Here is a 17704-nt window from a genome sequence, read left to right as displayed (position 1 = left end):
AGATCGGGCAGCTTGACCTCTCCGGGAGGGAAATGTCAATTAATTATCTTTTTACAGCCGACTCAATTAGACTCCCTAATCTCCTGTGTAGGACATCCAGGCAGGAGGTGGAGAAGCCCAGGAATAAACAAGGCTAGCAAGGGCCAGGCCTTTGCCGCCAAATGGCCGCCGTGGGCCCAGGACCCTGCCAAGTAGAGAGCCTGCTACAGGCCAAAATGTTTCCTTCATTTACGTGAATCAAAAAAACAAAATGTTATTGGCCCTAAGGGATGAGAGCTGTCTCATCTGGAGGTGACCAGACACACCTCATTAGTCTTCAGGGCAAATGACCCACCAAGGAGTGTGTTCATTAGCCAGAGACGGGGCCACACAAGCACCCGAGAAGTCAGCCAGGCAGAGCCGTCTACGTGGGGAGGACACATGGGGAGGACACGCAGGGCCATGGGTCTCCACGACCAGAGGGAGAGAAGGCACCCTGGGGCTCCTTTGGGAGCTGGCCAGGCCTCCAGGTGAGGGCTCCCTCTGGGCTGCGTGCCCACCCCTCCCTCTGTTCGTCCAGTGGGCACGTGCATCTCACTGCCCGGCTGGCGCTACTGTGGCACTGGGGCTGGCCTGGATGGTCTGCCATTAGCTGGCAGGGTGCAGGCAGGAGAGAATGTGGGGGGCACCTGTACCCCGGCTCCCTCCCTACTAGACTGCACATGGCAGGGTCTGCCATCCTCTATCCAGAGTCCACTATCATCATCACCACCATTACCATCATCACCCTCATCATCATCATCATTACTATCATAACCTTCACCGTCATCACCATTGTCACCATGATTACCATCATCGCCATCATCACCATCACCGCCATCATCGCCATCTCTACCATCATCACCACCATCATCGCCATCATCACCATCACCGCCATCATCGCCATCTCTACCATCATCACCACCATCATCGCCATCATCGCCATCACCGCCATCATCGCCATCTCTACCATCATCACCACCATCATCGCCATCATCACCATCATCGCCATCATCACCATCTCTACCATCATCACCACCATCATCATCTCTACCATCATCACCACCATCATCATCATCATCATCATTATCACCATCACCATCACCACCATCATCATCGATGTCACCACTATGACTGTTCTCACCTCCACAGTATGTCACTCAGCACTCTCCAGGGGGCCGATGCTTTGCTAAGTTCTCCCCATGTGGTTTACACATATTTAAATCTCACCTGAACCTAGAGGTTGGGCTATTGTCTCTCCTATTTACAGATGAGGAAACTGAGGACGGCCAGCCCTGGTCAGGTGCCATGCTGCTCTGCAGGTGCCCAGGACCTCTCCTGGCCATGGGGACACCTGGTTTCTGGCCTGGACACTTCCCTGTGTCACTGAGGTGGAAGCAGATGCACCAGGTCTCATTTTTGAAGACACCCCGGGCTGGACCTGTGTGTTTCTCAGGAGGCCCAGCAAGGGCGCTCCTCTGCCACCTCGGCCCCATTTACACACGCTGTCTGCACCCAGTGGAGATATGGGCTTGAGAACCAGCCCCAGAAACCAAAATTCACGGTGTGGGGAAACATACCGCCATCTCTGTAACCACAGGCCCTCTGCCCCAACCGTCCCCCAGGCGAGGCTTGCTTTATTTTTTTTTCCAAGAGATTTTCAAATTTGAGAATTTACAAAGGTGTGTCTCTGTGTGAGAACTGGGCCAGTGAGGGAACACCTGGCCTGCCTGGAGTGAGAGAGGCAGCATGGCAGACATTTGGAATGGCCAGTCCCTGTGGTGGGCAGTTGTGGATCAGGGACCCCAGGCAGAGCGAGGTTCTGTGGCCGCTGACCCTGAGTGCCCCGACGGTGCCAGGGCCCTCGCAGCCACCTCGGGCCGCACTCAGCAGACCCAGCCTCCGTGGCCGCTGCACCTTTTCCTGAGGAGGAGCCCAACGCTGGCCTCTCCCCTTCGTCTTCTGAAGCATAGAAAATGGATTTGACACAAAGCCATTGTCCCCATCGGCCACATCCCTTCCGAGCGCTCAGAAAAGAAAGGGGCACCGTGTGTTCCTGGAATGTGAGCACTGCTCCTGGACGTGTTTTCTCTCAGAGGAGCCCTACGTTCTGTACCTAAGCTCGGCCGAGACTCCCTCTTCCAGCGATGTGGCACCGATGCGCCACCACCTTGAGGGCGCGCTGCTGTTTTCAGACTTGCCTCCTGGAGCTCTGATGCGCTGAGATCGCAAATGGAACACGAAAGGGGGCATGTTTCTGCTGGCAAACCTCCAAGATCAGGGGCTAATTTGGCGTTCTTTCCAAGCCTGTTCCTGATGCCCCCGCCCACTCCTCGCCTCCAGAAGGCTCCCCAGCCAAGCTGTTTGTATACGGCTAGACAGAGCGAGGCTGGGCCACCACCCTGTGCCTGGGCCGGTCCCGCTGGCCAGGAGGGGACTCTGCTGGGAGCACCACCCCTAGAGGGGCAAGGTGGGCAGCCAGCCACCCACACAGGGGCTCCCTGAGGTGCCCACTAACCCACGATTCCTGGTCTGTCCCCTAGCCCTTGGCCAGAGCCTGGACAGCAGCCAGATGGACCCTGGTGCCCCTAGATTTTCACTTCTCGTCTCATGGAGGCGCCTCAGCTACAGGGCAGCAGCCCCGTCCTGAGCAGAGCAGGAGTGAAGCGGGCGGCCAGGCCCCAGGAGCGGCCAGAGGACATGAAGTCTGGACATCACTGCTGGCCACGGGCTCCGCTTGTGTGCAGATAATGGATGGGAGGCTCCGTCCGAGGGCTTCCCGCAGGCCACGTGTCCTCTCGCGCACTCAGAAGTTGCCGCTCCTAAAGCTCCGCCCTGGTGCCACTGCGCCTACACCATCCTGGGAGGACTGGCACTAGTGGCTCTGTCCACGGCGGCCGGGGCTCTCGGACAGCCCTGCACAGAAGCCTCAGGGCCATGAGGGGGCCTGAAGTGGGGCAGCTGGGAGCAGCTGCCAAACCTGAGGGCCCCCTGCAGGGACTGTCCGCCCAGCCTGACGGTGTGGGCCTCCAGGTGGGAGAGGCCTGGACTGCGGCCGGCTGGGAGGAGGGTCTCCGGGGGGAGCAGCATCTTCCAGATGGGCTGGGGTTAGTGCCTCCTTTAGGAGAAGAGAACTCAGTGCCCTCTGTCCTCCTGGGAAAGAACGGAAGAGGTCTGTTTGCTGCTGTCTCTGGGAGGGGTTTGCACAGGCTGGCTGCTGTGGAGAGCATCAGGCAAGGAGCCTGTGGCTGGCATGTGGCGGGACAGCCGAGGGGAGGCCTGGCTCCCCACTCACACTGGCTCTGCCTCCCGCCTCCTTTCCCCAGTTCAGGGCAGGGCTGCCCCGCAGGCCTGGGAGAAAGGAGAAAACCGAGCCAGCAAACTTCCTTTAAAAAGAAAAAAAGCTGATTCCCAAGGCTTCAAGAAGGGACTTGCGGGGTCTCCCGCACCCTGGCCCTCCTGGACTTCTTCCTGCCGGCGTGGGCGTCGCCATCGGGGCACAGGTGTTGAGGAGCTGGTGAGCCTGGCGCAGGATCTGGGGAGGCCGCATGACTTGCACACACTTACGTGGACACTCCCACTTTCACAGCTGCAGGCAAGTGTGCACACCACTCACACACATTCTTTCTCACACGCGACCACACCTGTGCACAAATGCACATGGGTGCACACACCCCCACTCTGGTGCACACACACATAAACACATGCACACGCATACAGGTCACCTGCACCTTTATACGCACCAACATACATGCGTGTGCACTCACCTGTGCACGCAGACTCGTTCACCTGGCACATGCATAAACAGTCCCACACAAACATGCACACCCACATTCCCTGTTGTGCAGGCGCAGCCCCTTGTTTGGGGTGACCCCTCAGCTGAGCCCAGACCTGAGCGTCCAGCTGGCCTGGGCATCTCCTCATCATGGCGCCCTGTGCCGTGAGGTGCCCTGCCAGCCTGGCCCTGTCCGGACTCTGCCCTTGCCCCCGGTGCCCAGGCCAGGGCTGCACCCCTGCTACCAGGACAGCAGTGGCCCACAGGCAGACCCCTAGCCAGCACCTTCTGATTAGGCCCCGGCAGATGTGGCCACCTGCTTCCTGATGTGACCCAGGCCCGGCCCCTTGCCAAGGGATGCTGGCCAGGTCAGGGCGCAGGGCACTTGCCTCGCCTCGTGCCCTCTTCAACAGCCACCCTACTCAGAGCAGTTCCAGAATCACAGGGGCCATGTGTGTGCCACAAGACCCCGTGCCCCTGCCAGCAGGGCCGCGGATGTGCCAACCAGCACGTCAGCAGGTGGAGGGCCTATCCTGAGCACTGAGTCCCCCCTCAGGGGACAGAGACCTGCGGGCAGCATTGCAGCTGGCAGAGGAAGGCCACAGGCTCTGGGACATGGGGGTGACACAGGGAACAGACTGTGCCCAGAGGGGCCCCTGGGTTGAGGCTCTGACCACAGAAGACCAGGGAGCCGGCCTGGCAGACTCCAGGTTGGCGGCAGAAGGGCTGACACGGGGCCGCGGGCACAGGGCCGTGGGGGGCAGCTGGCCGGGCAGGAGCCGCTGCGTCTGATGCGCGAAGCTGCCCGCAGCCACGGGCCCAGCTCACTTCTCAGCCCCGCCATCAGAACCTAAACTTGAGAGAGACTGGGGCGCAAATGAAGTCGGCGTCCCGGCTGGTCTGTTGGTTCTGAGTGACCTGGGGCCTGTCCAGCAGATAGTCGTGGCGTCACGGGGGAGAGAATCGAAGCCACCCCGGCCGCACCCCGAGCAGGGTGTCCTCCCCACTGGTGTGGGCGTGAGAGAACCCGTCTGCAGACCACCCGCCAGCCTCTCAGCTGCTTCAGGGAGCTTCCCCCGGTCCGCCCCGCCGCCCCATGTCCCCCCGGGGACCAGCCTCCGAGGCCAGGCCCAGGGGTGAGAGGAGAAAACCAAGTGGGCGCTGTGCCGTGGCAGGCACATGTGGGTCACCGCCTGTCAGTCTGACAGCCGCGCCCGCCCGTGCCTGCGCAGCGGCCCTACGAGAGGCACTTCCGCGTGGGTGCAGATTTGCTGTCATGCGAGACCTCGGCTCCACTGAAGAACTCCATCCAGCAAACCCAGACGGACCCCAGGTGCCGCCTGCCTCCCTTCTTTCTCTCCAGGATCCTAAAACTTCTCACCTAAAGCTTCTCAGTGGTTTCTGCTAAATGGCCGGCCAAGAACTCCTGTTAGGGGCTGACGGGCGTGGGGTGTCCGAGGGAGCCCCTTGGTCCTGCGGGCGCTCCGCAGGCTCCTGCCCTCCGGCTGCACCATGTGGCCACAGGACACAGAGAGGCCAGTGCTCCCCAGCTCTCTCCTGGCCCCCGACCAGGCAAGGAACTGCAGGAAGAAGGGGATGACCGGGGAGCTCCCATCAGACCCCAAGGAGCTGGGTCCCCACCATCCTGCTGGTGGCTGCTCCTCCTGGAACTCCCAGACCACAGGGCAGCTGCAGGAACAGAGAGCCCGGTGACCAGGAGAGCGGTGGCTCCGAGAGGGGTGGAAGGGGCCCATCCAGGTGCTGTGGCCTGGGGGGCGGGGGGGCAGGGCTCCTGCTGCCCCCACTCCTCCACTGATGGCTGGAGGCGGACGCGCCCCCAAACATTTGAGTTCATTTCCATTGTTATCACCGGTCGGCACTGGAAACAACGTGATACTTTTTCTGCTTTTCTGGGACATTCCCTCTATACGGTATGGTTCCCAGACAAGAAATTTATAGAACAAATTTTCCTTTAAAAACACGGATCTTTCATGCTACTCCGCCATATTAACCATAGACAATTAATATGAAAACGTGTTATCACCCCAAGAGGCAATGAAATTTCCAGAAGTTCTCAGCTCTGCATTCCCTGGGTTTTATTGGCGAGACTGGATTAGCGGCAAAGGGCACCTTGGTTTTAGAATCATCTTAAAATTACAGATGATTCTTCGTGGATCCCATCTGATGAATACTCAAAACCATTTGTTCAACGCATGAAAAAGAGAAACCACTCGGATCAATTGGAAATATTTCCTAGGAGAGTTTTGTGCATTAAAAAAAAAAAAAAAAAAAAGCCATCTGAGGTGGTCTCTCACTGCTCCGGCTTCTTTAGGTTCCCAAATCCAGTTGACGGGATTGTTGGAACCACCGGGCTCAGCCAGCCCGCCAAAGTCCCTCCAGCAATTATCAGCACCTGCATTAGGATTCAATGGGCCCAAATTACCGGGGACGAGGCAGACACCCCACTGGCAACAATTAACATAAAGGGTTCTGCCGAATAAAGCTGTGGGTGGGATTACAAAAGGTTAAGAGACTAAATATAAAAATCTTTTTGAATATAAAATCAATGTGCTTTGTGACTAAAATCTGGGTGCTGTAATTTAACCAAAATAAGGTTTAGAATATCTGGCACTGCCCACGTCTATGAAGTCGTCTTTTCTTCTCAGCGGAAAGCAAATCGTCTATTCAAAAGTTAGAAACAATTAAACAACTGAAATATTTCCTATCAACAAAATAATAAAATACTGAGTTTTGCAATTACATGTCACTGACATTAGGCCTCTGGAAAGAGAAAGGATCTTCTCTCCTCATTTTACTTATTTGTGTAATTGGAAACCAAGTTTTTAGAGGGTTTATTTTCCAAATTGCCCGTCAGATGGGGGAGGAGAGCTGATCTGCTGTCTTTGAGCCGAGAACCTGGTCCCAGTCGGGCGTGGGGCGAGCCCTGAGCTCCCAGGGCGGGTGCTGGGCGGGCTCCTGGAGCAGCTCCCCCACTGGCAGCCGCGGTGCTGGGTGAGCCCCGGAGGGCCTGCCCCTGTCGGGTGGGGATGGCGGTGGCTGTCGGAAGGGCAGAGACCTCAGTGGCCTTGACCCAGGGGGTGGGGTGCCTTCCAGGGCCGCTCTCCCTCATGCACGGCAGCGTGTGGTTCCACGCACCCGAGGTTCTGACACGGGGACTCGAGGGCCAGGCAAAGGAATCTGGGCACATGTCCTTCTGTCCAGAGCACTCTGGGGGTGCTGGGGGAGGGGCACTGAGCGCCTGAAGCTGCTCCCTGCTGGACTGTGCTCCGTGTACCCTGCCGTCGGCACACGAGCCTCAAGAACACGTGAAACACAGATAGTTGCTTTAAAATACAAGCCGCCGCCGCTCTGCTTGAATTTAGGCCGCCTCACACCGCGACGCCCCACTCTGGGGCAGGCATGGAGCCTCCTCCCCTCCCGCCTCTCCCCAGGGCTGCTCAACCTCTGGGGAGACCCCTTACTGCTCAAAGGTTGGAATCCGGAGCTTGGCGAGAACATTCTGTTGGTGTCACTTCCAGCCTGTGGTCGCGGGGGCAGGCAGGGAGGCGGCCAGCAGGCGCATCTCGCAGTCAGGCGCCCCCGAGCTGCCGCCCGGCCCGCACTCAGCACTACCTCCAGGAGCACGGGCTGCAGCTGAGACCTGCCAGGTGCCCTGTGATGCCGAGTCCAGCTGGAACCCGGCGGGGGTGCCGTGCCAGAGCTGCCAGGGAGCTGACGCCACTGGGCTCTGCCTCCGCCCAGTGGGGCTGCTGCTCAGGACCCTAAGTGTGAGACCACGAGGGGGTCACCCATCCACGACCTGCGTGGCCACCCCGGGGCACTGTTTCTTGTCCGCAAGTGAACACATGACAGAGAAGGAGGGCAGGTCAGGGCGTCGGCTCCTCACCCTGAGACACTCAGCACCAGCCAGCCCGCCCTGTCTGGTGGGCTGCCCGCTCCTGGGGGGTCCTCATTAGCTCCTGATGCTACAAGACCGTCGGCTGACTGCTGCTCCAACAGAATCAGCATCTTCACCACCAGCTCCGGTTTCACCAAACCCATCAATCATGCCATAGGCCCTGCCGTGGGGCTGGAGCGTGAGATGGCAGGCAGGCCGCAATGGGGTCCCACAAGGGCACGCTTCCTTAGGTAGGTGCGCACAATGGGAGATGCACAGGGAGCGCGCCAGCCTCTGGCTTCCTTGGTTCATCCCGTGGAGGCGGCAGGAGGCCCAGACACCTGCCCACTGGGTCTTCCGTTGGGCTGTGCACCCAGCAGGGCCCGGGAGTGTAGGGTGACAGTGAGATTTCTCATGTGGGCGTCCGGACCATTTGGAAAGACGGCTGGTTGACGTGAAATATCCATTCTCTCCTCTTCTCTGGGAACAGACCCTGGTGTTAGCTGGCAAATTGCTTTTCTTGTCTCCTTGTTTCCTGGTATGGTCGAGTAACTGAGTTCTGGCCAAGGAGGTGTCAGTGGCAGGAAGCTTCTTAGAAGGAAAGGGCCCCTTGCTCCTTATGCTTCATGCCTACTAGCTGGAATAGGGGCATGATGGCTGGTGCTTGTGCAGCCTTAAGGGACCACAAGAAAGATGACAGAGTAACAGAACAGGAAACAGGAAGTGGGGTCCCTGGTGATCGGGGGGACTCTTGCCCCCATCAGCCCTGCCTCTGAACTTGTGTGTGAGGAGTAAACACAGATGGAGGTGAAGACACTATTGTGTTGTTGGGAGCAGCCAAACCTCATCCTGAGCACAGAGCCTGCCCAGGACGGAGTCAAACTCAGCAGGCACTAATGTGAGCTCAGGACCACATCTGAGTCAGCGGGAGAGGGACGAGTAAGCAGAGTGGGGCTGTGCCTGGTACCTGCGAGGGTGTCCGTGGGACCAGGCCTCTCGAGAGCTGCCCTTGTGTCTGGTTGTGCTGCAGGTGTCCGGTCACGGTGGGCATTCAATAGCGCCTGGGACTCTGGGCTGAGAGCAAAACCCCGACCTGGAGCTCCTGCCTGGGAAGCACAATTCTCTGGATTTCCCAGCTCGGGGTTGTCATAAGCGGCGTCAATAGGGACAGACCTTGGAGATTTTCTGGCCTGAATTTATTCCAGGCCTTGTATGAATTAGCTTTCCACCTGACACCCTCTGGCTGCAGTCTCTGCCTTGTACTTCAGAGAGCTGTCTGTGCAGGAAATCCTGGCTGCTGGCCAGGCGCCACCTGTGGACATTCCTGGAGACTTTCTTTTTCTTTCCCTTTTTTTGCTGAGGAAGATTCGCCCTGAGCTAACATCTGTTGTCAATCTTCCTCTTTTTGTATGTGGGTCACCACCACAGCATGGCCACTGACAGACGAGCAGTGTAGGTCTGAGCCTGGGAACTGAACCTGGGCCGCTGAAGCAGAGTGTGTTGAACTTAACAGTAGGCCACTGGGTCTGGCCCTTCCTGAGACTTCCAAATGCACGCACAGGTCCCCTCGGGGCTCTCAGCAGGTGCTGCTGTCCGGTCCTGTGTCCTGCGCATGTGGCTCTTGTCCAGGTAGGCACAGAGGCAGTAACTCTTTGCTGGAACCAGCATAGGCACCATGACCCCTAGACTCACCACAGGCTTGAAAAAGGGCTTGAGGGTCCTCGGCGAAGGTCTGGGGAAGGAAGAGATGCTGGAGACGGGAGCCGGGAGCGGGCGGCCGTGCTGGGAAGAAGCGTGAGAGGACGGCTGATGTTTCTGGTCCTGAGCATACAAACGCTGCCCTTGTGCAGAAAGGACCCCTGGCTGACATCCCTGCGCGGGCGGCCTCAGGATGCTGCGCTTTAAGCTTTCTCTCAGGATAATGGATAAAGAAGACTTATAAGTTAAAACTACTTATCTCCACATAGTCATAGAATAAGCCATTTCATTTAAAAAGAAAAAAGGCCTTGCCCACTTCCCACTCCTGCGGCTCTCGTGTCCCCCTCTGGCCGTTTCTGGGGTTTCGTTCTGCAGCACCCTGCAGTCAGAGGAGCTGTGGGGCCGTGCCCTCCTTCCTGCTGACCGAGGGAGGGTGACACCCGCTGGGTCAGTGAGGCGGACGCCCTGGGCCGCTTGGACACCAGAGAGCAGGCTCCTTGTTTAAGCTGTCATTACTTCAGGGTTTTTTCTTACTTACGGCAACGGCCAGCCTGCCTGCGGCAGGACTGAAATCTGCGATGACTTCATTTAGTCTTTGCAGAGCGGAAAGACGGACAGCCAGTGTGTTCTGATGCAGGCAGACTGGCCCCCACGTGTCTGCAGGCTGCGGGCAGGGCAGGCCTTCCCGCAGAGCCTTCAGTGGTGAACCGGCCATGAGGGAAACCAGTTTTAAGAGAAGTGAAAGCAGAGTGGAGCCCACCTCCCTGACCCCGGGGGGCCTCCTCCCCTCTTAGTGTGCGCTTCTGGGGTCAGACCCCTGGGTGGGGACAGGAGGTTGGGGGGTGCAGTGAGGAGCTTGGTCAGCAGTCCTGGAGGCAGATGCTGTTATAGCCTCATTTTACAGAAGAGGAAACTGAGGCACAGGGAGGTTCAGCTAGAAAATGGTGGAGAAGCAGCAGCCCGCCTCTCAAGGTTGATCCCCAGATGCACCTGGCGGGGGACCCAGGATCCCCGATTCAGAGCTTTCAACAGGAGCTGAGATGCCTGCAGGGCTGGGTGCCAAACCTGGGAGGTCGAGGGCTCAAACCCGCGGGGGTCTTACAAAACCAAAGACGTGTTCCCTGGTCTCCCACAGGTGACTGCCTAGATCCCAGCAGAGCTGGAGGCCTCTCAGGACGCACTGCCCCGAGCTGCCATGAGGCCCCTGCTCGAGCAGCAGCCCCCCAACCTGCACGGCGGGCGGCCCGCGGGGCTGGTGACCTTGGCAGGCGCGAGCCGCTGGCATCACACGTCAAGGAGCAGGCGCGGGGCCTCGCATTCCGGGGCCTGGTTTCCATCGAGACCGAGACCTCGTTACTGGCTCTGAAATGCCTCCAAGTGGAAGGCGTGGCGCCCAGGGAGTGTTTTTATGCAGAAACATGAGAGCTGTTCTGCCGACGCAGCGTAAAATTGCTTCCATGAACCGAGGTGTATGCAGACAAGAGGTCATGGGCCAGGCCCCAGGCTCCCTTGCACCCGCCGTCGGACCGGCTGGGCTTCACTTGGCCCAGTGTCGGGCCCACCGCCTCCTTGAGCCTGCAGCCCCATGAGGAAAGGACCCGGCCTCTGCTCCCTGCCACCGGTCCAGCCTCGCTCTGGACTCTGCGTTGTGACAGCACTTCACATCTGCTCCCTTTTGCTCTATGACCGGGAAACTGCGAGCCTGTGCCCCTCGCTGGCAGCGTCTGGCGCTGGAGTCCTAACAGGGGATGGGGCCTCTCCAGAGGGCTGAGGAGAGCGTGGAGGCCCCCAAGCTAGAGTGCATGTGAATTACCGGGTGGGGACCCCCGACCCCGTTTACTGAGCCGCCCCACTCCTCTTGTCATGGTCCCGAAGGATTGGGGTGCAGCTGTGTGTCCTGAGGGGATGGTACGGGGGGCCAGGGGACCCCCACGGCCGACGCTCAGCGAGGACATTAACTCAAACGCTCCCCCGTTAGGATGCCAGCCGCGCGTCGGCCACAGAAGCTGTACAGGAGGATTCAATGTCCCCAAGCACAACCAACTGGTGACTCAACTCTGACTCAACCCCTGAGCTCCAGCACCAGCTCTGGGAATCGTTCCAGAACAATCCGTGGCGAAGCCAGGCCATGCATTCTACGGAAGCAGGTTCTCGCCTGCCTGGCCTACGGGGGTGGGGGGCTCTGCCCGGCACCAGGAGCTGCATCTCCGTGAAGAATTGGGGACCATGTGCACGTGGAGATGCCGGCCAGGCAGAAGCGGAATCAGACAGAAAACCAGGGAAACACATGAATGGTCAGGGCCGCAGGCTGCCCACAGAGCTGGGGGTCCCTGGGGCTGGGGCCACGGGATGGCTCCCACTCGGCACGAGCCATGGGTATCCTGTCCAGGCTGGTCACAGGCGGTGGCCTTGGGGGTTTGCTACCCTCCAGGCCCGGTGCTCAGCCTGAAGGGCCCAGAGACAACTCTGAGCCCTTCGGCCCAGGGGCTGCATCCTGCTGCTGGGCTTTCGGTGGACAAGCAGAACAACCTCCCTTTGCATTTATGGCAACAACCACATCTGAACGTGGAGAGCACAGGACGGCCAATGCAGCCGGCACCTGGGACTGCTGGTCCCCTGACGTGGGCTCTGGGCTGGCACAGTGAGGACCTGCACCTGAGAGGCCTGGACGCCCAGGAAGGGCAGCCCGCAGCCTGCCTTTTAACCCACAGGAGGCCCTGCTTGCTCTCGGCCAAGGCCTGCTTAGGCCGAGCACTGTCTTCTGGGGACGTCCTGTCTCTCCAAGGTCACTGTGCCCAGCTTCTCAGGGGTCAGCTTCATTTTCCTTCTGCCAGGTTCTGGGACCCTAGCTGTCCCCCTACGCACCCCTGAGCTCTTGGGCTGTCCACCGCCGACCAGCTGGCTAACTCCACTCACCAGGCAGGCCGCCGGGGGGGTCCTCCTGGCCACACAAAGCATCTGATGCCAGCGCCGGCTCCAGGTCTCCCTCGTGGAGTGGCGAGTTGGCTCTGGAACTTTCCAAGGCAGCTCTGGGCTCCAGGCCCCCAGACTTGGGGCTCGACAAGGGATAGGTGATGCAGTCAAATCCGCTGCGAAGGGGACGGTGGGGTGGGCTCTGCTCACACCAGGCTGGGGGCATACCTGGTCACAGGGGCACTCGTGGCCCAGGGGCTACTCCCGGGGGAGACAGGGCCAAGTTGGCCACTCTGAGACTAAGGTGGTGCGAAGGAAGCGGGGCGGTGAAGAGAGACGAGGAAGGGGGGAGGGAGGGAGGAGGGACCACCTGAAACCATGCTGTGGCCCCAGCCCCAGTCCCTCCCGGTCACTGTGCCCGGCTGCCCTTCCTGCCTGGCCCCCACTGTCTGAAGGTGCCTTCATTTCTCCCCCACTAGAAGGAGCACACCATGTCTGGAGGTCACCACTGTGTCCCCAGCGCCCAGAGTCCTGGCGGGTGTGGGAGTGCTGTGGGGAGTGGCTCTTGGCGCAGCAGCTCTGGGCCACTCCTCCTCAAAGTCCAGGAAGGACCCCTTCCCCCTGCCTGGCATGGGCATCAACCAGGGTCCCCCTTACTCACAACGGGGTCTGGATGGGCATCTCCCGGTCGTCCTCGTCCACTTTGAAGAAGCTGACCTCTGAGTAGGCCTGGAGCTGCACGTACCTGACGCCCGCTGAGATCTTCAAAACCCGGCCATCCTCACCTTCCGGAGGGAGAGAAGCAGACTGTGCCAAGGAACAGCCTGGCAGCCAGCACCTGGGTCTCCCTTCCTCCCCAGTCTTGCCCCAGGCAGGGCTAAGGACGGAGGGCAGTTGTGAGGGGCAAGGTGAGGAGAGCGTGCTTGCCTTCCCAGGCTTGGCCCCTCCTGGCCCTCAGCTGAACCGTTCACACCTCCCCAGCATCTCCATCCCCCACTGGGAGTCCCAACCCAAGACTCCAGCCCCAGGCCTCAGGGCGCCCCCACGCCTCTGCCTGTCCCTACACCTGCGGGGGGGGGGCCTCTCCTGGCCCACCAGCCTCGGGTTCAACAGCTGCACGTCCCAGCCTTGGCCCAGTCAGGGGCGTGGGGGATGGCTTGCTTCCATCACGGTCCTGGTGACCCAGGGGGACAGTGCCACTTGTTACCCATCCCACTTGTCTACACCCCTGAGGCACCCGGCACAGGGCCTGGTCATATGGACTCGGGGGTTCAGGGTCCAGTGGAGAAGGGGAGTCAACAACAACCAGTGTCACTAAAGGCCTGTCATCCAGGCTCTTGCGCTGCTAAGATCTGGAAAGGGAGACACGGAGGGCAAATGCTGGAAGAACTTTGCCATGGACAGAGAAGGTGCCAAGTGCAGCACAAAAACCAACCATGGTTTGTCAGCTTCCATTTCCGGTAAAGGTGGAGAAACTGGAACCAATTTACCCTCCTACTTGGAGCAACCAAAGAAGCAGACAAAATATAACGAGACAATGATTTTCAAGATCCTGGACCTCAGGCAAGGCCAGTGGTCCCTGAAAGACATAGACTTTATGGTTGCAGGTCGCTGCCTTGAGTGAGTGTGCGGGATGGGGCACAGAAAGGGGCCTGAGCAGAACCTAGAAAACTCTCTCCCTCGGTGAGGAAGCACAGCTGCGAGTCCGGGAGAGCAGGCACACAGTAGGAGTCCTCGGGTCCCAAGGACGAGGAGCAGAGAGGAGAGAGGACCCAGTGGTCTGCAGGGTTTGTGGGTCCCCTGGGTGGACAGCAGAGCACAGATCAGTGCACAAGCGAGGCCAGAGGAAGAGCGCCTGAGAGAGTGAGAGGGGACAGGGCTGGGGGCACACTGGCAGAGCTCTCAGAAGGGTCTTGCTTCAGTAACGGGGAATAATTTGTCTCAGACTGAGTTCTCCTCCAGACCTAACCAATCATCAAGCAAGACCCGAAAGGATAACCTGTCTTCAAGTAACTTCACTGCGCCCAGAACAAAGCTCAGAACATTTACAGCAACACAGAAAGATCAGAAACATCCAGCCCCCAACAAGGTAAAACTCGTAACGTCTGGCATCCAATCAAAGCTTAGCAGGCACACAAGGAACGCAGGAGAGTACGGCTCATGACGAGGAGGAGCCCCATCAACTGAAAGTGACCCAGAACTGACACAGCAGTTAGAATTAGCAGATAAGGAAATTTCAGAAGGTTACCATTATAGCTATATTCCACGTGTTCTCTGGATGGGGGCCATGACAGATGAGGCAATGAAGAAAAAAAATATTCACGAACATGAAAACATAGCTATAGAAACTATCCAAAATGAAATGGCGAGAGAAGAAGAAGAAAAGGGGAAAGAAGGAAGGGAGGAGGGGAAGGAGGGAGGGAGAGAGAGCCCATGAAGAGTGAGGCAACTTCAAGCAGCCTAACATGTGGGTAATTGGGGTCTCTAAAAGAGGGAGGGAGAGGCTGTGACAGAAAAACCATTTGAAGAAATAATGGCTGAAAAATTCTCAGATTTGATGAAAACTATAAACCCACAGATCCACGAAGCTCCATGGACTCCAAGCACAAAACACAGGAAGAAAATTAGGCCACGTCACATCAAAATCGAACTGCTCAAATCAGTGATAGAGAGAAAATCTTAAAAGCAGCCAGAGAAAAAGGACACGTCTGTGCAGAGACACAAAGACAAGGATCACAGTGATTCATCGCTGGAAACAAGGCAGACAAGAAGACGATGGGGCAACATCACTGAAGAACTGGAAGATGAACCAGAATCTGCACCTGGAAAAACATCTACCACAAATTAAAGTGAAATCGAGACTCTCCAGACATGCGAATGCTGAAAGAATTCATCACCAGCAAACCTGTATGACAAGAAATGTTAAAGGTTAAGTCCTTCAGGCAGAAGGAAAATGCTGCCAGATGGAAATCTGGATGTCCAGGAAGGGAACGAGGAGAACCAGGAATGGTAACTCTGTGGGTAAATAGACAAGATTTCTTTTTCTGTTTGTTAAATACTCTTTAAAAGATAAATGACTGTTTAAACAAAAATGATAATGTATTATGAAATTATTAGATACGCAAATGCAAAATGTTTGAAAACAACAGTCTAAAGATTGGGTTTGTAGAAAAAGAAGTATGTACTATTGTAAGCTTCTTATACATGAAGTAGTTTGGTATCACTTGAAGGTAGACTGTGATAAGTTAAAGACGTACATTGTAAACCTTAAAGTAATCCCTAAAATAACGAAACAGAGTTACAATTGACAAGTCAGCAGAGGAGACAAAATGGAATCATAAAAAATAATTAATTAATCCAAAAGAGATAGGAATAGAGTATAAAGGGGAAAAATAAACAGCAGGGGCAAACAGAAAATAAGTAGTAAATGGTAAGATTGAACCTGCTATATCAATAATTATATTAAATGTGAATGGTATAAACACTTTGATCAAAAAATAGAGATGGTTTGATTGGATAAAAAAGCAAGAGCTTCGTGCTGCCTACAAAGACACACTTTAAATATACAGACACAAATAGGTTACAAGTAAAAGGATGGATAAAGATGCTGACACTGTCAAAAGAAGATGGGGTGACTATATTAATATCACAGAGAGTAGATGTCAGAGCAAGGACTATTACCAGGAATAAGGAAAGTAATTTCACAATGACAAGGAGTCAAATAATTAAATGACATAAAAATCCTAAATGTTTATGTGCCTAATAACATAGCTTCAAAATAAATGAAGCAAAAATTGTCAGAAATGAAAGCAGAAATAGACAAATCCACAATTATAATCAGAGATTTCAATATACCACTGTCAATAATTGATAGACAAGCAGACAGAAAATCAGCAAGGATATAGCAAACCTGAACAACAATATCAACAAAAGTCACCTGCTGGACATTTATAGAATATTCTACCCAATAAGCATAATTCGCACTCTTCTCCAAGCGCACAGAAAACATTTATGAAGATAGACCATGTTCTAGGCCATTAAACATGTCTCAATAAATTTAAAAGGATTCAGGACATACAAAGTATGACTCTAACCATGTGGAACTAAGTTAGAAATCAATAACAGAACGATCTCTGGAAACTCTCCAAAATTTTGGAAATGAAACAACACACTTCTAAATAACTCATGGGCCCAAAAAGAAATCAAAAGAGAAATCAGAAAGAATTTTGAATTGAATGAAAATGAAAGCATAACATATCAAAATCTGCAGCATGCAGCTAAAGCAGTACAAAGGGGGGAATTTATAGCAACAAACTTCTATGCTAGAAAAGAAAGGTCTGAAATAAATAACCTTAGTTTTCACCTTAAGAACTAGAAAAATAGGAGCAAATTAAACCCAAAGTAAGAACAAGTAAGGAAATAATAAGATCAAAATAGAAATCAATGAATAGAAAACAGACAACAATAGAGAAGTCAACGAAGCCAAAAGTTGGTTGTTTATTAGTGAAACTGATAACCTCTAGCCAGACTAGTCAGGAAAAAGGAAAGAAGACACCAATAATCCACATTAGGATCAAGAGAGGTGATATCAACACATAAAAGGGAGAACAAGAGGATATTATAACAAGCTTATGCCAATAAATCTGTTGACTTAGATGAAATGAACAAACATTCCTTGAAAGACACAAAACACCAAGCTTACTCCAGAAGAGACAGGAAACCTGAATGGCCCTATATGTCTAGCAAAGAAAGTGAATTAGTAATTAAAAATCTTCCCACAAAAAAAACTCCAGGCCCAGATGGGTTTTGTATTGAATTCTACCAAACTTTTAACAAAGAAATAATACTGATTCAACACAAACTCTTCCAGAAAATTGAAAAGGAGGGAATTTCTGCAACTCATTCTATGAGGTCAGCATCACCCTGACACCAAAACCAGACAAAGACATTATGAGGAAAAAAAAATTCAAGACCAATATCCTTCATGAACAGAGATGCAAAAACTCTAAACAAAATTTTAGCACACAGATGCCCAGATAATTCAATGGGGAAAGAATAGTTTTTCAACAGATAACACTGCGACGATCAGGTGTCCACACATAAAAGAACGTAGCTGGACCCCTGCCTCACACCACACACCAAGATTAACTCCAAGTGGATCACAATCCTAAATATAAGAGCTAAAAGTATAAGATTCTTAGCAGAAGACATAGGAGTATATCTTCATGAGTCTAGGCTAGGCAGTCTTCTTAGATATGACACCAAAAGCACAAGCAATGAAAGAAAAAAGAGATCAATTGGACTTCATCAAAATTTAAAACTTTTGTGTTCAAAGGACACCATCAAGAAACGGCAAGATAGGGGCTGGCCCCGTGGCCGAGTGGTTAAGTTCGCGCACTCCG

General features: G+C 55.1%; 1 protein-coding gene across 15 annotated transcripts in view; it reads right to left on the bottom strand.

Annotated features, from left to right (window-relative positions):
- Positions 1–17704, bottom strand: part of MORN1 (MORN repeat containing 1) — a 61385-nt gene that overhangs the window by 21150 nt on the left and 22531 nt on the right. For all 15 annotated transcript variants that reach the window (XM_070254862.1, XM_070254838.1, XM_014737700.3 and 12 more), the window contains 2 exons: positions 12964–13087; positions 12306–12478 (listed from right to left, as the gene is read on the bottom strand). In XM_070254862.1, coding sequence (XP_070110963.1) covers positions 12306–12478; positions 12964–13087 — 297 coding nt within the window. The remainder of the gene's footprint in view (positions 1–12305; positions 12479–12963; positions 13088–17704) is intronic.

The sequence above is a fragment of the Equus caballus genome, chromosome 2, assembly GCF_041296265.1.
Source record: "Equus caballus isolate H_3958 breed thoroughbred chromosome 2, TB-T2T, whole genome shotgun sequence".
NCBI classification, from domain to species: domain Eukaryota; kingdom Metazoa; phylum Chordata; class Mammalia; order Perissodactyla; family Equidae; genus Equus; species Equus caballus.
Note: the sequence above shows the minus strand (reverse complement) of the source record. Positions and strands in the feature narration are given on the sequence as shown.